This window comes from Emydura macquarii, unplaced genomic scaffold, assembly GCF_026122565.2.
Source record: "Emydura macquarii macquarii isolate MOO-44397 ecotype Brisbane River unplaced genomic scaffold, CSIRO-AGI_Emac_v2 contig_973, whole genome shotgun sequence".
NCBI lineage: Eukaryota > Metazoa > Chordata > Testudines > Chelidae > Emydura > Emydura macquarii.
This window is the reverse complement of record NW_027131110.1, coordinates 440,556-460,307: the sequence shown is the minus strand read 5'-3', so window position 1 is coordinate 460,307 and position 19,752 is coordinate 440,556. Positions and strand designations below refer to the sequence as shown.

Here is a 19,752-nt window from a genome sequence, read left to right as displayed (position 1 = left end):
AGTGGCATTCCTTCGATAGAACTGTCACCGCTCGTCATGGACTTGTTGTCTGACACGTTTCTCATTTGGGGCCTTTAACACTTTCAGCAGATGGCTGACAGCTTGCTTTGGCGTGAGAGGTGGTTGGTTTAGGGCTAGTGGTTGCTGAGCTGCAGCAAGACAGCGAATGAAATTCTAGCATTTCCGGCTTGAGTGAATGACGTCTAGATTCCGAGTCATATCTTCACATCATGCTCGTCTAGCAGTGTCCAGTGACTCGCTTCGCTGAGCAGCAATATCTGGATCACTGGAGGAGTCACACTGGCCGAGCAGTTTAGCACATTCAGCACCAAGGCACAGCGTGTAGACTGGATGGTAACTGCGCAGTGTGGATGCACAAGTGGCTTTGAAGATGACTCCTTGGAATTGACCCAAAAGCTTCATCGACCAGGATATGGGGTGGTGGTATGGAGACAACAATTTTGTCTGTGGCATCTGTGTATTCTTCCAGTCTGCCTTCCTGAAGTTCCATCTTGGCTTGTTACAGGATCTAATGATTGGGAGTTGTAGACCGATGTGGATAATAGAAAGTCTGTGTTGGCTATTTGTGAAGTCTTCCAAGACCAGATATGATGCAGGTTGGGCATGACCATCCCCGGATGAGATCCAGCGCAAATCAGGAGAGTATTCATGAGACCATCGGGCTGAGGTGAAGGTGCCTCCCTGCTTTGCATCTTGGATGAGGGCGAGATCGTTGTTAAACACCCACTCCACCAGTTGCTCTCGGTTAGTGTCTGTTGCCAAATATTCCCAGTCAGGATGGTGGCTGTTGAAGTCACCGATGTAGACAGCTGGGTGAGCTAGTTTCAGCAGAACTTGCTGGTCCCAGTTAACATTCAGGGGCTTGTAAACATTTGCAATCTGGAAACCTTCCACCTGAATCCCATCTAGTAGATGTCAACGGAAGCGCCATCTGACTGGATGTAGATGGTGCAGCCGTGTTTGGTGTGTGGGGTATGGCACAATAGGTTGAAACTGGCTATCCTGAAGCACTTTGCTTCTGCCGTGGTGATGTTCGTCTCTTGCAGGCAGGTGATGCCAATGTCATGATGACAGGATAAATTGCTGAAAATGCTGTGTTTGGCTGTTGACAATCCTTCAATATTGAGCTGCAGTATTCTCGGGGCTAGCACGATGGCTTGAACTTGGGAGGGGAGAAGAGGGGAGTGCACGTAATTGCATCAGGAACATCAGCTGGCAAGTGACCAAGATTCAGCCCTAGAAAGTCTTCGAATGTGGATCCTCAGTTTCCCCATTATGAACTGGGTACTCATGGAGTGCGCAACTCATGAGCTGATCCATCTCTCTGGTGTGTATGCATATGTATATAACTCACTTTCCCTTCCTGCTCCCTGCAGGGAGCCATCCCGAGGACTGGCCAGTAACTCCCTGTAGAACTAGTGATGGAGCTGTCAGGCCATCCTGCTGTCCCACTCACAGTGCCTGTCATCACCTCCTCCTCCCCACGCTCCACTTCGCTGGCTGCAGTCTGAGCACCTTCATCCCTTCCCAAGCTGCTGACATGTTCTGTGCTTTCCTTGAAATGGCTCCATTTTTGTAACCTGTCTAGTTCTTCCCCATCCAATCATCCACTCAACTTAGAGTTCGACAAAAGTGGGCAGCCCTCTCCCCGTTCTACAGTTGGAGGATCTGAGACTCCGGAGGTGGAGTGACTTTCCAAGGGTCATGCAGTGAGTCAGTGACACAGCTTTCCATACCAGGCTTACTCAGTCACGCCCACTGCCACTGCCGCTGGCTCTGGGTGATCGCTGGCCAGCCCGGGTCCACTCCTGATCAGCCAAATGCACCGGGTGGATAGTGTCAGAACAGCACCAAACTTCTCTGTCTGTCAGGGAAACAAGTCCCATCACGCTCGCCCTCCCCCACTCCACAGGCAAGCCGTTGGAGGCCTTGAATCCTATCATCTCGGCATGTGGAGCCAGGGCCAACGTGCTAGGCAGGGACACATAAAAATGTACCCAACTGAGGGCTGCTTTGGCATCTTGCCGGGTGACCACATGGCTGCACCCACCTCGTATTAAATGAAGCAGTCTGCAGAGGCCCTCATTTGTAATAGAGAGGTGTCACTGGCAAGGACTACAGGTTCCAGCATGCAGTTCTCTCCTTTGAGGTAAGACTAAACTCTCAGACCAAGGCAGAGCATTTCACGCTGACCCTTTTGTCCCTGTGGGTTGTAGTCTATATGCAAGACGAGGGCAGCCGAAGGATATGTTGTAGAACTCAAGAGGCTACAAACCTCTTCCCTTCTGCACTAAGACTCAGCTCCAGAGCGCTCAGCATCTAGGTCATTGGCAGCGGGTTATGCGATCTTTGTAATGTGATCTTTTCACCAGAAGGCAATGGTGAAGGCTGCGGAGGTTGCTGTGCTCAGACAAAGGGGTAATCCCTCGCTTGGGTCTGAAATGAGCTGACGGTCATGCTGGCACCCTTCCTTGCGCTTTGCTTTGCTGCTGCTCCACTCCCTGTGTAAAGGAGCAGCAAAGTGACATTGACAAGATCTCTGAAGTGATCTCAGTGCTTGAGATTATCTCTGTTCTGCTCCGCTGGTCTGCCAGTGACGACACTAAGGGCATGTCACTAAGGGACGACACTAAGGGACTGACACTAAGGGCATGTCTTCGGAGTTGTGGAAGAAGGTACCACTACTCCCCACACCCGTGTATATCCGTGGCCAGCAAGTTACCAGTGTGGCTTATTGCTTGTGCCAGATTGGGGCACGATGATGTACATAGTCACACCCATTCTGTGCTTTGTCCGTGGTCTCATCTTTCTTGGGGTGCAGACTTGTGTGCCCTGGCTCCCCTACGAAGAGCCCCACAGGGACTCTGTGTTTAAGTCTGGCTGCTGCTCTGCTGGAGCCTTGTGTGTGTGTCTCCCTTATCTTTGTCTGTGGGAGTGAAGGACACAGCTGAGATAACGTGCTGCCCTTGTGGCATAGAGTCCAAGGAACCCTGTCGATAGGGAACTGAGCTGCATAAATCTGGCACGAGCCTTCGCTCTTGTTTCCCAAAGGGAGCAGTGCAGTGCTGAAGTCATCTAGGCACCGCATGGTACAGAGAGGAGCAGCAGAGAGAAGAGGAATTCCTTCTGCCCAGGGCCTGCGATCAGCTCCAAGGATTTGGACAGGCCACCGCCCCCTCTCAGTTACACCCACGCAGCCCATCTGAGTTGGGGGAGGAGAATTTGCCCCATAGGCTGCTCTCCCCATACCTAGAGCAGGGTTTGGTTTGAAGGGAGCCATTTTGCAAGCAGCACTCTGGTGCAAGCTATAATTGTGAGAGCCTCGTCCCAGGAATTGCAGACATGCAGGATGCCCCATTCTCCTGGGCTTATGGCCCAATGAAAGCCCCCTGGAGAAACCCCAGGCCCTGAGACATTACCTGCAGTGTGGTGCTTTGCGGACTAGCCCCGTGTCCTCCTGCTCCTGCCATTGCCCTTCCCACCTTGTTCATGTGACACACCTGACGTTCATAGACTGAGGGCCCAGTCTTGCCCTCGCTGCAGATGGATGCACGGTGCATGCATGGCGGGTCCGTGTCCGCGGGTCCAGGTGTGGCTTGGCTACCAAGCACCATGCGTGGAATTCTGTGCAGAGCAGGACTGGCCCCAGCCTTGGGGGAGTCCCTGCTTGCTGGGGTAGAGGGAATCTTGTGCGTTGTGGCTCCCTCTTGGGATCCACGTCTAGAGGGAGGATTTGGCCTTATGCTCCTGTCCCACCCTTCCCAAAACCTCCAGCCCGGCTGCTGGGAAAGGAGCCAGGAGGAAATATCTAGCTAGGAGCTGCCTTTCCCCCGTGGTTTTGTTTTCAGAGGGGACAACTGATCCAGTGAATTATCTCCCCGCAAGTCCTGCTAGGCCTGTAAATGGTCAATTCCATCTCTGGCTCCCAGCAGTTGTTTGCAGTGCTCGTGTTTGAGAACAGCCCTTCTCAGCAGTAGAAAACGCTGGTAGGAATCTGGTCCCCAAATGATAGAAGATTCACCCTCCGAAATGTCTTCCCACTGGGAAAAGGTTTGGTTTGTAGTCCTGTGTGGGGCCCTCAGTGCTGGGTTTGAGTGACTGTGATCACCTTTGTTTTGTTGTGGTTTAGGGCTCAGTTAATTTCCTATTCCTCATCAGAGATGTTGTGAATAGGCCTCATCTACTCTAATTGAATGGACTTTGCTAACACCTCCCCTCCCCATTGCTATTCCTTACCCGTAGATTTTTATATATACCCCCTATCTGATTTCTGTTCCTTGCACCTGACAAAGTGGGTTGCAGCCCACGAAAGCTTATGTCTGCAGAAATGAAATTTGTTAGTCTTTAAAGTGCTACAGGACCCTCGTTTTTGCTGTAAACAGACTAACTCGGCTGCCCTTCTGGAACTTTTGTGTAATCCTTGTTCCTGCAATGGCACCTGCTGGTGAGAGCTGAGCATTGCATGGGGTCAGAGAGAGACCAGCTTCGGCCAGCATTGCATCCCAGCTATGTAGGGGTTAGAAATTGAGACCTGTTTGCTCATGGAATCCATCCGCCTCCGTGGAAAGGGTCTGGGTACTGCAGATTGCCACCTGCTGTCTGATGGATCGTGTGAAATGAATGTTTGGGGTCTCAGTCCAGGTCCCATCACAAAACTGCCAGCATATCAGAGATCAGCAACTGACTAGCCTCAGAGACCGAACGCCCGGCATCCCTGTAGGATGGTGATACTCAGACTGAGGCTTTCGAGCTGCAAGTGGCTGTTTACTGTGTCTCCTGCAGCTCTTTGCAGCACATATTAAAACACTGTGTGATTGAGTGTATAGCGCTGTAGTAAGTGGAACAGTGAATTCACGCCACTGTGGCTCTTTTGGGTACTGTTGTTTGCTAATGTGGCTCCCGAACCACTGAGGTCTGAGTGTCACTGCTCTAGGAGGTCCCTGCAGGTCAGGGCTAATGCTAATTGGTGGAGTGATGCGAAGAGAGCTGGCACTGCTGCTGGCTGGGAGGCAGTGATATCTAGTGGTTAGATCACACGACTGGGAATTGGGTTTTGGTCCCAGCTCTGTCACCGCTTTGCTCTGTGGACTCTAGTAATTCTGCCTCAGTTTCCCCAACATCACACACACAAAAGTAACTAGAGTACTGATACTAGGGATTGCCAGTGGAATATACTCAAGGCTGTGTCTTGGACAGGCCTTTGCCATGCTGCTTGCTCTGGGGTTAAAAGAATTGCCATGAGCTCAGAGGGCCCCTTTGCTGATCTGTGGATGTCTTCTGTCCTGCAGGAGTTTTGCCTCTTTGCTGTGGTTGGCCTGGTATCCGACTTCTTCCTCCAGATGTTTTTCTTCACCACTGTGCTGTCCATTGACATTCGCCGGATGGAGGTAGGGAATGGCAGAGAAGGCAGGTTTTCAGGCTTGACCTTTCTGTGCAGTGGTACCAGGACAGCTCACTCCTGGACTTTTCATTGTGTGACTGAGCGCGAGCAGGTGGGCTTGAGGGGTGCTTTCTGGTTTGGATGGGCAGGAGTGTGTGTCAGGCGTCCGTATGTGTGCGTCAGTGGGGAGGGCAGAGGTCCATGAGCACGGGCAGCTGGGCGTGAAAGTGAGCAGCTCCAATCACATGGGTGTGAGAGCCTGAGGACAGGCATGGTCATGGGTGTAGCTGAGACTGGGCGTTCCCAGAGATGTAGGCGTGCATTTATGGGCCACATAACTGTGTGTGTGAAGAGACAAGCACTTGGGCTCAGATGTGTGTTCCGCTAATTGATGGTGTATTAGTTTCTCTCGAGGAAGGTCCTAGTCTCTGCGGCTCTAATCCATTTGCTCTCCTGTTGGCAGCTCGCTGACCTGAACAAACGGCTGCCGGAAGAAGCCTGCATGCCCCCAGCAAAGCCAGTGAGCCGCTCCCAGAGGTATGAGCGCCAGCCAGCCATGCGACCTGCCACCCCGCACACCATCACCCTGCAGCCGTCATCTTTCAGGAATCTGCGCCTGCCCAAGAGGCTGCGGGTGATCTACTTTTTCGCCAGGACCCGGCTGGCCCAGAGGCTCATCATGGTACACCGTGTGCTGTTTGTTGTCTGGTTCACCTCCCTGCTAGCTGTATGCACACCCTGCCCTGGCTGTACTTCCACGGAGCAGAAGCCCAAAAGATGCTCATGAACCCTTGTTTCTCCTCAGGGCTTGCACTCCCCTGACGGGTGGCCGCGGTCAGAGAAGTGATTCTCTGGGCACGTGTCTGCTTCAGGGCTCTGCTTAACGCAGTGACGAGCATGCAAGGTTGTCATGCTGCCATGTGGTCTCTTGTTCGTTCATATCGTGCACAGATATTAACTGACAGTTTTCACTTACCCTGCAACATGAAGGCAGCTCTGCAGAGGTGGTTTTTCAGGCGTTGGGCGGTGGAGGGGGGCAGTAGAGACCCTTGCAGACTAGCCAAGGAATGTTTGTGTCTGGGGGCCACATGGAAGAAGGCACAGAAACATTTTCCTACGTTAGCAGTTAAACGGTTTTCTGCAGCACGTCGTGGTGGCCTTGTCGTCAGCAGAAAGCGGGTTTCCCAGGAAACAGGATAGGTGTGTGTGTGAGGAATGGGGGCGTCAGATGGAGACCAGGTTCATAGACAGTGTCAGGTTTTTGTGTGTGGTTTGCAGATCTGTGCAGTTCCTCTTTCAAGGGTGTCTCTCTGCCCAGGTGGATATGGGAGTCAGGCCCTAGGAGCAGGTCTGTGTCTCAGGGCAGGGTGTACCTCCTGTGGGGACGTGGCTGAGATTTGGCCATGCTGATGCTCTGGTGTCTGCGCAGTTATGGGGCTGGGGACAGGGTGCCGTGAACTAAACTGTCTTGTCTCTTCACTTGTGTGGTGCAGGTTGGAACTGTGATTTGGATTGGAATCCTGGTTTACACGGATCCCGCCGGCCTCCGCACCTACCTCACGTCGCAGGTCACGGAGCAGAGCCCGCTGGGCGAAGCGGGGCTGCCTCCCATGCCAGTTCCTGGAGGGGTCCTTCCTGCTGGGGATGCCAAACTCGCCCTCTCCGTCTTCCCATCAGAGCCCGTGCAGCTGTCAGAGAACCAGACGCAGCAGCAGCGTGAGCAGAAGGAAGGGCTAGATTCTCTGAATGGACTGGAGGCAAATCAGCAGCTGTGGGCCCAGGGAGCGGAGAGCAAAGGCACTGGGCAGCCAGAGCCTGGCACCAAGGCGGAGGTCACGTGGGGAGTGGAGGACGAGGAGATCTGGAGGAAGCTCTCCTTCCGACACTGGCCATCCCTCTTCAGCTACTACAACATCACACTGGCCAAAAGGCAAGTGGGTTGCAGACAAGGTGCCCGGGGCCTTGGGAGTCCACGCAGAATTGAATCCCATCAGGTCTGGCTCAGCCCTTCACCCTTGGAGCAGATAAACGGAGTTCCACGCAGCTCATTGTGGGAGCCAAGAGGCTGACTGCCCTGCATGGACACTGGACGTCCCCGGGCACTTTGCATGGGGACTTGTCCTTGGCTGAAACATGCCCTTCCCTTCCCACTGCTGTGTGGTGTGGTGTGATGTGTGTCTGGTTACTTCCCTGCACCCTGGGCACAGGTTTGAAATGCCGTTTGTGGCCAATATAAAACTAAGGGTGAGTGATAGCCATGCTCTAGTGCAGCCAGAGCACTGGGATCAGTGCAGGACCCTGGGGTGAGATTCTCTGGCCTGGGCTATACGGACAGTCAGGCTAGATCATCAGATCGGTCCCTTCTGGCCTTGAAATCTCTGAAATCCAGAGGGTCCCACCGGTGACCTGCTCCAGTCCTGGCTGTCGGTCGCCCTCTTCCCCTTAGATTTCGCAGTGCTCTTCCAAGCAATCAGTGAAGCTCCATGGGTTGGGGTAGCTAACCCTGGCCTGGACAAAGCCCTAGAGAATACCCTGCTGGGTCCAGCCCTGGCCTGGCTCCTGGGAGGGATGAGCTAGATGATCTAATGGGATCTTGCCATCTCTGCATCCTGCTGTTCCTAAGCTGGTCCATTGTCTTTCCCTCCTCTCCCCAGGTACATCAGCATCCTCCCAGCGATCCCTGTCACCTTGTACCTGAATCCACAAGAAGCCTTAGAAGTGCGCCACCCTCAGGAGGCGAATCGCTACCAGCCTTTCTTCCCTTCGAGCCATGGGAAGGTGGAGGCGGTGGACCGGCCTGGGGAGGCCTCGCCCAAACTGCAAGGGCACCGGGACGTCACGCTCTACAAGTAAAGGAGCCGACAGTCCCCTGTAATCCACCCCATTGGCCCTGCCGCAGTCACCCAGAACGGGCAATCGTTGCCTGGGGACACAGAGTCAGGAGTGCAGTGTTAAGTTAATCATTCCCATTAGTGAGCTGCAGAGGCTGAGGGCTTCCTACCGGGCGGTTCAGTGAGCAGCCTAAGATGTTAGCAAGTGTCTGTGAGGCTAGTGCGCTGAGGCTCAGGAAAAGCGGGGCTGCTTGTCAAGATGTACTAGACACCCTGAGGCTGACGTGTAAAACTCCATACGTGCGTAAGTGTCGGTTGCATGTGCGTGGGATAATCGTGTGCAGTTAGCCGTGCGCTTGGAAGAGCCAGCGTTGCTAGCCCAAAGCTTAGTCTCGTTGGCTGGTTGGGCAGCTCTGGTGCTGTTTTAGCCATACCGCAGTATCCAGCCGTGCATGACTTGCAGCGCGTCAACGGAAAGAGAAAGACGCTGTGAGGTGAGGCTCATGGGTGGGAAGAATGAATATGGAGGAGTAAGGGAGGTAAGAGTCTTTGGAGTGGGTGACCGTTTGTGAGTTGTCAGACAACACTCTCAAGGCTAGAAAGGAAAGCACTGTGCTGTTGAGAAGGTGGAGTGCAGCTTTCCCCTGGAATCAGCATTCTTACTCAGCACAGCATACAGGAAATGCCTTGAAATCACATCATACTGATTCCCATCTTGCCTGGTATTCCTGCCTGATTTCAGCTCTCGCCTTGTGAAAAGCTGGCAAAGAAGTAGGTCTGGATTGTCTAAATGGACTAGGGATTTTGGGTGCCTCCATTTTTGGATGTCCAACTTGAAAAGTCCTTAAAGGGGCATCATTTTCAGAAAGTGCTGACTACCTGGTCCTCTGAAAATCAGGCGTCTTTAAGGTATCTCTAGCTGGACACAGAACTGGTGGCTCCCAAAATCACTAGTCACTGTTGAAAATCTTGATCCAAGTCACTTTTAGCATTCACATGCATTACCCCTCAGCAATAACTGATCCGAGATAACTGCTCAAATCCTGCTGTGAGCAAAGAGGCCTACAGGGGGGAGTCAAAATCTCTAGGGCCAGGACAAGCTTCATGTTGCTTTTCTGGTCAAAGCCTTGTACGACGGGTGATCCTGACCCTAGTTCGGGGTGCTGAGGCTCTACCATAATGTAAATAATGATGATCCAGAGGAAGGTGAGCGGAATGATGGGAGCCGCAAGGTCCAATAGGATGCAGCCTCTCGGGGTGGTCGATCCAGAACGCGTCTAGCGCTCTTTGGAAAACAGAATTTCCATACTGCAGGGAAATTCTGACATTTCGACATTTGTTTTCATCTCAAAATGGGACAAAAAGTCAGAATATTAACAAATGTTGTGTCACGAAAATGTGGCAAATTTCTGAAAAATTTCAATTCAGGAATGTTAAAAGGAATTTTTTTTAAAGTTTTCTATTGAAACCTTTCATTTTGAATTTTCCCAATTGAAAAATCTGAAAATGCTGTTGACACTGACTTTTTTCCCAGGATGTAAATGTAAATTTCAACAAAACCCAGTATTTTATCAGGGAGAAATTTCAGTCGACAAACTGATACCAGCCATAACTGCATACTGCATAACGTTTTCAGGATCAGCAGTGTCACTTCTTAGCCAGGAGCTGGTGGTTGGATTTAAAACATTTGGATCGATGGATGAAGATTTTTTTTAACCCCCATTCCCTCCCCCTTTTTAACATCTTAAACAGGTGTTCAAAAACGCCTTCCAGGCTGCATGTACAGCAGGACCTAAAACCTGCAGGGGTTTTCGCCCTCAGCCACGTCAGCAGGCAGCTGGGCTCCCTGACGTTCTCCTCTTCGTTAAGGAGCTAAATTGGGAGCCCTCAACTGGCTCCCTTTGTATGCAATAGTCCAGATGAGACCAGCTGCTTCCTGGGAGGCACACTCTGAGTGCTGTGTTGGGAGCAGTGTGTGCCAGCTGACATCCTTCTCGCCCATCAGGGTCGCTGCTCTGGGCCTGGCCTCTGGCATCCTCCTGGTTCTTCTACTCTTCTGCCTGTACAGAGTGTTCTGCCCCAAAAACTATGGGCAGAACGGGCTCGCGCACAGCCGGAGGAAGAGAGGGGACCTGCCCTGTGATGACTATGGCTATTCTCCACCCGAGACCGAGATCGCCCCCCTGGTCCTCAGGGGTCACCTCATGGTAGGTTGGCCTGGGGCGTGGGCAGTGTCTTCGTTGGGAGACTACAGGTCCCAGCATGCAGCACTCTGCCTTGATCCAGGCAGCCGGCCTGCATTGCACTGTGGGGCCTGTCACCTCCTCGGGCCATGCCTCTGCAGGGGAAGTGAGGGCAGCTGCAGTCTGCGCTTGTGCAGTGAGCGCAGCCCTTGGGCTTTGAGCACAGGGCCTGGCGTTCCTGAGCCAGCCACTCATTGCCCCCTGCACTTCACGGGCTCTGCCAGGCCAGGTGGAGGTTTTGGCGTGCTCTCGGATATGGTGGGGTTGGCTGGTTCCACGGGCTCAGCCCAGGCTGCTTTTCCTCCTCAGGATATCGAGTGCCTGGCTAGCGACGGGATGCTGCTCGTCAGTTGCTGCCTGGTGGGTCAGATCCGAGTGTGGGATGCTCAGACTGGAGACTGCCTCACTGTCATCCCCAAACAAGGGTACATTCACTACTGAGTGACTAGTGCAAGCACACCTCTGTCCTGACACAATCACTACTCACTAACCCGTGCAAACACACCCCACCCTTACACAACCACTGCTCACTAACTTGTGCAAACACACCCATCCTTACACAATCACTGCTCACTAACCCGTGCAAACGTGCCCAATCCTTAGTCACTGCTCACTAACCTGTGCAAGCACACCCCATTCTTATGCAATCACTGCTTACTAAACTGTGCAAGCACACTCCTATCCTTACACAATCACTGTTCACGAACTTGTGCAAATACCCCCTGTACTTACACAATCAGTACTCGCTAACTCGTGTAAATGCATGCTGGAAGAAGTTAACTCACATGGTTTTGGGCAGGATGCCCCGCCCACCCCAGCTGTTATGAAAGGAGTGATTTTCACCCCTCCTTTCCCTCTCCATAGACTCACTATTGTCTTAGTGTTCCCAGCCAGTCGCACACCCTCTCCCAGCCAGTCCGGAAAGGAGCGCTAACCTTCAGCTGCTGCCTTTCAGGTTGCGCAGAGACAGCAGCGGCGTCTTTGATTACCAGGATTGCTGGGATCAAAGCCCAGACCCCAAGAACGGGCTGGAGGATTCCCTCGACAACAGCCACCAGCTGAAGAGGGTGCTGACTCCTCCGCAGCCCCCTCTGTTCTGTGACCAGCCGGACCTCACCTCTCTTATCGACACCAACTTCTCGGAGCAGGCGAAGGTGGTGGAGCCAGAACCCAGGCACCGCGCAGTCTGCGGCCGGCACAAGGACACTGGCTACAACTTCAGCAGCCTGGTGGAGAAGGTCTGCGAGGAGCAGAGCACTTCGAACTGCATGAACTTCACTGGCTTTCCGGCCCCCCACGGACAGGCCGGTTTCTGCGCTGGGACAGGCAGCACCAGGGCCATGAGCTGCGGGAACGGGGAGGGAGGGTGCAACACCCACAGGAAGAGCGTAGGGGATGAGCCTTTTGCCGGATTTGAAAAGTCCTCACCTGTCTCTGCCTGGGGCGGTGACTTGGAAAGCTCTGTCTGGAGTCTGGACCTGCAGGGGAACCTCATTGTGGCTGGCCGGAGTAATGGGAAGCTGGAGGTAAGCGGGGGGACTTGCTGCCCCTGGAGTGGGCACTGACAGTGACATGCCCACAGCTAGAAAGCCTTAGCAGGGCGCACAACACAGCCATGGTCCCGGAGCACTGGTCCTTCCATGGCGTCTGCGCCGCCTCTAGGAGTGAGGGTGGATTTGGTCCCTAGGAACGCAGACGGCAGCTGTATTAGAGTGTTTCTAGAACTCCTTCTCCAGGGCCAGGGGGTATCAGATCTGCAGCCAGGTCCGCCAGCTGCACACCATGTCCACTTGGGGTCTCCTGGGGACAGAGCCCAGCTCCTTCTGCCCCCAAAGCCCGGGCGCCAGCTACAGGAGCTGTCATCCGCATAGGGCCTACGACACATCCTGGAGCGGTTCTGATCCCTGGCAGCGGAGGAGGGTTGGTGACAGACACACTAGACAGCTCATTGCATGACTCCGTTTCCTGTCCATGCTCCTGGGCTCTGACTGCCCTGCCATGCTGGAGCCTGGAAGGACTGTCACTGCAGCTTGGGCCCCACTTAACAGTTAAGTCGAAAAGCTGCATTTCTTGGGGTGGGAAAAATCCCTACCCCGGACTGACAGAGCTGCGCCAACCTAACCCCAGTGGAGACATGGCTAGGTCAACAGAACACGTCCGTCAGCAGCTGCCGTTGCTCCTGGAAGTGGTGTCCCCATAGCAACGGACAGACCCCTTCCATCGGCGTAGGCCTCGACTACCCTGCGGGGTGATGCCAGCACAGCTACAGCTCCATAGCGAGGTGGTGGTGTCTGCGTAGCGTAGCCATGCCCTGAACTCGCCTTCTGAACCTTGGCTCCAGGCCACATCACAAGATTGCTTCAAAATCTGGTGCAAATCAGTCTGCTCAGAGCAGAATAGCAGCGTGGCCTGCAGGCCGCTGTGGGGGTCCCAGGACTGGGCTAGCTGGGGGTGCTGCAAGGCAAGACTCAGATGTGCTGGTGGATTCATGTGCAGTGAATTCCCAGGCCTAGCACCAAGGTACCTGGCTACAGCCAGCGTTGTTATAATTTAAATTCAAAACCACTTACATTCCCTCGCCAGCTGCTGAGGGAGGGAGGGAGGGACTCCCCTGTAGCCCCGAGCACACGGCACTGCTGAAGCAGTCAGGATAAAAGATTTTAAAAGATCCAAATCCGCCTGCAGGGCCTGTGAGCGCGGAGCTGAATCCTGGGGCCAGGTTGGTGGCTCCAATCTGCCCCTCCCTTCCCCTAGCACAACTCTTGCTGCCCAGAGTCCCTGTAACTCTGCCTCTCTCCCAGGTGTGGGATGCCATCGAGGGGACCCTGCGGTGCAGTAATGAGGAGGGTCAGTCCGGGATCACAGCGCTCGTCTTCCTGAACAACAGGTAATGGACACAGCCTCTGGTGCTCACGCTTCCTCAGGGATCTCACCTTGGAGGAGGGTGTGAAGGCCAGAGCCCAGCTGGTGGGCCCAGAGGAGGCGATTCAGACAGCTCCAGCTGTGAGCGTCCCTTTCTGGCCCGCACCCCTGGGGCTCTGGCTGAGACTGGAGGGTGAATGTAGGGCTACCAGCAGTCCCTTATTGCAAGGGACGTCCCTTATTTTTTCATCTGTGTGTGACAAGCTGGGAAGTTGCTGAGTGCTGCAAAAAGCAGCAAGAATTACCCCCAGCGAAGGCAGGTGTCCTGACCGCTTTGTTACTAGCACTACTACTGACGCTGGTGAGAGCGGAAGAAGGGGTGGGGCAGGGTGCCAAGGAAACAGTCCCTTCTTTTGGAAATACGGTGTTGGCAGCCGTAGGTGGAAGATCTTGGTCCTGTGCTCGGCCATGCGCAGTAGCAGCTCCTCCCCTGCACATTCAGCCTCTCCTCTGCACATTCAGCCTCCAGTCCAGCTGCTCCCATCTGTCGGCTCTTCGGTGGCCTGGTCTCAGTCTAGTTCCCAGGGGACAAGTGTCCCATCACAAAAGCCAGCGCCCAGGCCGGCAGGGCTAGGTGCCCTTGCTGGCAGACTGGGGTCTGGGGAGGGGTGGCTGGGTCACATGGGTGCTGAGAGCCGGGGAAATCTGGGTGTCGTTCTTACTCTGCAGCTGGAGCTGTCAGAGCTGCCATTTCAGCTCCTGCCGTCTGTTCCTCTCTCCCAGGATTGTGGTTGCCAGGTTGAACGGCTCCTTAGATTTCTTCTCTTTAGAAGCCCGCACATCCTTCAACCACCTGCAGTTCCGAGGTAAGCAAGCACCCGGGCGTGGCGCGCGGAGGGGGCGCCCGATCCTCTCCGCTGATTCCTTTCCCGACGCCTTTGCCTGGGCACAGCTGAGCGTCCGTCGCGCGTGTTTAACCAGCTTTCCAGAGTTTGACCTGAATGTCCTTTGAAGCCCCGTACATTGAAAGAATGTTACCACAGTTGCAAAGTCAGGCACTCAGACGCTAGGAACCGCCCTGTGATTCCTCCCGGCTCAGGAGGGAAAAGAATTCAGGTGTCGAACTCCCATTGATTTCCCTGACACAGGTACCTCAGTCAGTACCTTGAGGATATGGCCCGAAGAGACCAGTGTCCAGAGCCCGGGAGTGGCACCCGGGAGACGTGTGTTCTGTTCCCAGCTCTGCCGCATGCCGGTTTCCCTTCCAACGCTTTGTCTGTCTTGGCTGTGAGCTCTTCGGGCCTGGGCCCGTCTCACTGGGGCTTTGTGCAGGGGCCCTGATCGCAGCTGGAGCCTGTAGGTGCCACTGCTCTGGGTGACAAGCCAGTCCAGCCCCCTGCCAGTGCACAATGGTTTCCTCCACTTGGGAGGGGGTCGGTGGGCAGGGGCGCCTTGGGGAATTGATGTGCTCCGAGCCGTAGCTGATTGGGGTGGGGGACGGCATAGCCTGTGCCAAGAGGCGAGGATGTGAACAGTCCGTGGACACGGCCCTTCCCTCTCGGGCAGGGGCAGAGAAGCTGGCCGTGCTGCCTGGGCTGGACCCACCTGCTGGGTAATCCCCGGGCGCTGGCCTCCAACAGCAAATTTACTCCAAAGTGGCCACTGATTTGGGGGCTCCCCTATTGGGTGCCCGGCTGGAGATGCTCTGGACCTGCCTTTCAGAGGGGCCGAGCAGCTGTAGCTTCCGATGACCTCAGCTGGAGCAATGGGTGCCCAGCTGTGCTGAAACTGAGACCGCGGGCGTCTCAGGCTGGGCGTCCAAACCTGGGCCCCAGAGCCCGCGGCCATGCTGGCTATGTGTGTGCTCCCCCAGGAACCACCGGCAGAAACAGCATCCCCTCCTCCCCCGTCTGCTGCAGCAACAGCCTCATCATGTGCCAGCTGACCCACACGGTGCCCTGCGCCCATCAGAAGCCGATCACGGCACTGAAGGCTGCAGCTGGGCGCCTGGTGACAGGCAGCCAAGACCACACGCTGAAAGTAAGCGCTCCACTGCCGCCCGTCTCCTCTGCAGGGCCATGGGCGGGGGGGGTGGGGGTTGGGTAGGCTGTTAATACAGGTGGGGGGTGGGGCGTTGCACATGCATGACTGTCACAAGGCGGGGGGATTGGTGGGCACGCGAGTGTGGACCAGAGGACGTGTAAGGGGCGTGTCCATGTGTGGAGCAGAGCACACGTGTACGGGGGCATGTGTCTGTGCGGGGTGGAGTACACAGGGGAGCGTGTCCGTGTCCAGAGCGGCGTACATGTGTGGGGGGCGTGTCCGTGTCCAGAGCAGCGTACACGTGTGGGGGGCATGTCCGTGTGCGAGTAGGGCACCACGGAGATTGGGTTGGCACATGGATTCGGCACGTGGCCCGGCCTGCCCAGGCAGTGTTTGCAGGCCAGAGCCCTGCACTGAGCCTCTGGGTCTCAGCTCCCACGTCCTGCCGTGTCTAGCTGGAAATGCAGCCCGGGCTCTGAGAGCAGCCAGCTGCCTGCCTGGGGAACACGCTGCGCCCGTGGGGCTCACTGGGGCAGGGCTGACATAACAGCCAGGCCGTGGCTCAGGGGCACCCACTGCTGGGTAATCTCCATGAAGACACCAAGGGGGTAAATCAAACCTGTGTGTTAAGGCCAAGCTCCCAGTGAAACAGGTGGGGAAATGAGAAGCCGGGGAAGGGGCTGGTGGTGAGGAAGGGCTCCCATGGGGTGTCACAGACCAGAGCCCTGCTGCATTAGCGGGGTGGGCGGTTCGGAGCCCACTGCCTGACGCTGCCATCTTACTCCCTGGCAGGTGTATCGGCTTGAAGACTCGTGCTGCTTGTTCACACTGCAGGGTCATTCAGGAGCAATCACAGCTGTGTACATAGACCAGGTACGGCCCTGAGCACGGAGACCAGGCTCCCACTGTGTGTGCTGCCAGCCACGCGGGAGAACTTGGGCATGGCTGGGGTTCGTGGCCTTCCCGCCGTGTGCTGTCCACCACCGTATCCCGAGGGCCGTGGGGGCCCACGTTACGGCAGGCAGGCAGTCGGCGTGCTCGGCGGTGAGGCAGGGCGGGCTCACCCTCCCAGCCAGAACACTGCTCCTGGCAGGCGGGGGAATCCCTTTCTGGCTGGGTTCCCCTGCCCGTCCGGAGCTCAGAGCAGCCCAGGCTAGCAGGCGTGATGGGCGCAGCTCTGCCCGGAATGACTGGCTCCCTGATGTGACGCGCCTCCGACTTCAGTGTCTTACTGCGCCAGGCCTCCAGCGCTTGCCAGGGAAGGAAGGAGCCTGGCCCATGTGGCAAACCTGGCTTTGTTTACCAACAAACTGTGCTTCGCAACCCTACAGTAACGAAGCAGGGCTGAGGTTTTCTCTGTGGCCCCAGGCTGCTTCCTCGCTGCCCCAGCCCCTCTCTGCCTGCGTGGTCCGCCTCCCCGAGCCCCAGGCGGTAACGGGAAATGTGCTAGAAGCAGCCTTGCCCCCGCAGTCGTTTACGGGCCTCACCTCGGAGACCATGGCTGGTTAAAGCCTACAGAAGGCGTTGCTTTGAGCAGTGGGGGGGCACCTGGTGTGAACCCCATTGTCCCCCGGTCGTTGGGCTGCATGCGATCTGTGCCGCAGCCCCCCCGCGGTGCCAGGGGATGAGGGAGGCGGGGAGGGCCGCCCCCCCCCAAGGGTCACAACTTACTCTCTTCTCCCACCTGCTCGCAGACCATGGGGCTAGCGAGCGGGGGTCAGGATGGGGCCATCTGCCTTTGGGACGTGCTGACCGGGAGCCGGGTCAGTCACATGTACGCCCACCGAGGGGACGTCACCTCCCTGACCTGCACCGCGGCCTACGTCATCAGCAGCGGCTTGGATGACGTGATCAGCATCTGGGACCGAAGCTCGGGGATCAAACTCTATTCCATCCAGCAGGCAGGTGCTGGGGCCAGGCGGGGGGGCGGGTTCCTGGAGCTGCAGATTCCCCTGATCCGTGGGGAGCTTTGCCGGGCGTGTGTCTGCTGAGGGATGAGTTCCATGGTCAGATCACTGGGGGCGCTTCCTCCTTCCTCGTGTAGGGGCTGCGCAAGCACTGAAAGGTCCTGGGGGACGTCGAGCCCAGCCGTGTCTGCCTAGCCCTGCTCATGCCCCTCACCGCCCCGGCGCGTTTGCCAGCCGTTGAGCCGGGGGGCGGGAGGAGGCGCAGTGTGGCAGGCAGGGCTGGAGAGCGCCTTTGGGATGGGGGGCAGGGCCAGAGGCTGTTTAGGGTCCTGTCCCGGGAGTGTAGGCGCACAGTCGGCTGTGGGGAGGCTGGACCCTGCCGCTGGCCACAGAATCCAGGGGTAGCTGGTGCTGAAATGAGCCCCTCAGCCCTGCAGGACCTGGCCTGTGTTCTCCAGGCTGCCAGCAACTCCTTCAGGGACCCAAGGTGGGCGGAGAAGCAGGGCCGGGTGTGGGGAAGCAGGGCCACAGAATCCTCCCACCCAAGAAATACGTGAGTTGGTGTCGCTGCCCCGGCGGGGGGTGGGGGGGTGTGTGTGTGTGTGTGTGTGTGTGTGTGTCGCGCTAACAGGGCTGTGCCCAAGGATGGCCCGGCCAGGTTTGGGAACCTCAGTCTCACTCAGGCCCCGCTCTGGGCCCCCGTGCCCAGTGAGGCAGGGCAGGGCAGTTGCTCCCCTCGACCAGGCTGAAATCAGCGGCAGTGTAAATACCTTGGCAGAGCTAGGAGCCAGGGCAGAGCAGAAAGTGACTCCAGGTCTTGGGCCAGTCGTTTACCCCCAGACCAGCCTCCCCCAGCTCCAGGGCGGGGCCTGCATGAACCGAACGGCTGGTCTCGGCCGGGGCCTGACAGATGTGCCCACCAGTGACCCTTTTTGGGCAGTGGTAGCCGAGAGCCCAGGGACGTGAGGGGCCTTATCCCGGGATGTAGCCCTGCCGGTGCAGGGGATGCACTGACGGGGATGGCTGGGCAGCACCTTTCCCTGCCCGCGGTGGAGCTGGGGCCGCGCTGCAGGGCCGGGCGGTCCCTGGTTGGCAGGCGGCGTCTCTGATGTGCTCCCCTCTGTTCCCGGTGCAGGAGCTGGGCTGCGGGGCCAGCCTGGGGGTGATCTCGGATAACCTGCTGGTGACGGGCGGCCAGGGCTGCGTCTCGTTCTGGGACATCGGCTACGGCGACCTGCTGCAGACCGTCTACCTGGGGAAGAGCAGCGAGGCGCAGCCGGCCCGGCAGATCCTGGTGCTGGAGAACGCCGCCATCGTCTGCAACTTCGGCAGCGAGCTCAGCCTGCTCTACGTGCCCTCCGTGCTGGAGAAACTGGACTGAGGGGGGGAAACGGGGCCTTTCACAGGCAGGGCCGGGGCCCCCGTATCTGAGCTGTGATTGGCCGGCGCCTGGGGTGGGAGGAGGGTACTAGGAGAGAGCCTGTTTCTCCTTCCCCAGCTCCCTGAGTGCTCCCCTGGAGGGGCTGAGCCCGGCTCTGCTGTGTCCCCCCCACCCCAGGCATCCCGCCAGCTCTGCGGGTCACTTCCTCCCATGGGGCCGTGGCTGAGCACATGGGGGCCATGCCCCCGCTCTGGGACCTGCGGGGAACGAGCAGCCGGTGCGCGGCGCTGAGAGCCAGGGGCCTGGCCCAGCCCGTGCTGCATCGCCCTGCAGAGGGGCAGGCAAGCCAGGCAGCGATTTGTCAGTGGCTGGGGATAAACGGGGCCTGGTACGCGCAGGGCAGTCGAGAGCCCAGCTCCCCTTACAGCCGATTGCAGGATGGGCACTGCCGGGGCCAACGCCTGGCTGGGCCACTGCCTCCTGCCCGGCTTTCTGGGGCTGGTGGGGGGGGGGGGGTCATCGGAGACTCTTTGTAAAGCCCAGCAAGCCGGGGGTGCCCTCCAGCAGCGGGGGTGGGCTGGCACGGTTGCTAGGGTGCCTGTAGCCCCCACTGTGCTAGGTGCTGTACAGCCGGGTGCCCGGATCCTGGTTCCCCTCTAAAGGCAAGGCCTGCGACACAGCCCTGCTGGGAGCCCCGTACAGTCCAGTGGGGCTCACTGGGGGTGATCCCTGCGTCACCTGAAATCCTGCCGTGGCCAAGGGCCGGGCCTGTCCCTGCAGGGAATGAGGCACCTCTGTGGCCTGGAGCCTGGTGCTGGCCCCTGGCAGTCACTGCCCAGCGCTGCCCAGCGGCTCAGGCCCTTGGCTTGCCCCAGGAGGGGGCCAGATCCAACAGTTGCCAGCCACGGGCAGGCACTCGCTGGCCCCCGGGGCTCCTCTGCTCGGCTGTGGGGCTATGACGGCTGGGCCCATGGGAGGTGGGCAGAGGGGCCTGTCCTGCCCAGCTGTGGGAGCTGAGTCAGGCACCGTTAAGCAGGTGCCTGGTCACAGCAGGGGGGCCTGCTGCTAAAAGCGGGGGCGGGGC

The 19,752-nt window shown here is 57.2% G+C and overlaps 1 protein-coding gene across 1 annotated transcript in view; it reads left to right on the top strand.

Moving 5' to 3' along the window:
• The window catches only part of SCAP (SREBF chaperone), a 98,727-nt gene extending 79,325 nt beyond the window's left edge, over positions 1-19,402 (top strand). Inside the window, exons 11-23 of the mRNA XM_067544504.1 lie at positions 5,310-5,408; positions 5,865-6,083; positions 6,895-7,331; positions 8,056-8,250; positions 10,238-10,439; positions 10,785-10,900; positions 11,431-12,001; positions 13,277-13,362; positions 14,121-14,203; positions 15,211-15,377; positions 16,173-16,253; positions 17,075-17,281; positions 18,423-19,402. Of these exons, the coding sequence (XP_067400605.1) occupies positions 5,310-5,408; positions 5,865-6,083; positions 6,895-7,331; positions 8,056-8,250; positions 10,238-10,439; positions 10,785-10,900; positions 11,431-12,001; positions 13,277-13,362; positions 14,121-14,203; positions 15,211-15,377; positions 16,173-16,253; positions 17,075-17,281; positions 18,423-18,668 (2,709 nt within the window). The 3' untranslated portion in view covers positions 18,669-19,402. The remainder of the gene's footprint in view (positions 1-5,309; positions 5,409-5,864; positions 6,084-6,894; positions 7,332-8,055; positions 8,251-10,237; positions 10,440-10,784; positions 10,901-11,430; positions 12,002-13,276; positions 13,363-14,120; positions 14,204-15,210; positions 15,378-16,172; positions 16,254-17,074; positions 17,282-18,422) is intronic.
• Positions 19,403-19,752: the final 350 nt, after the last annotated feature.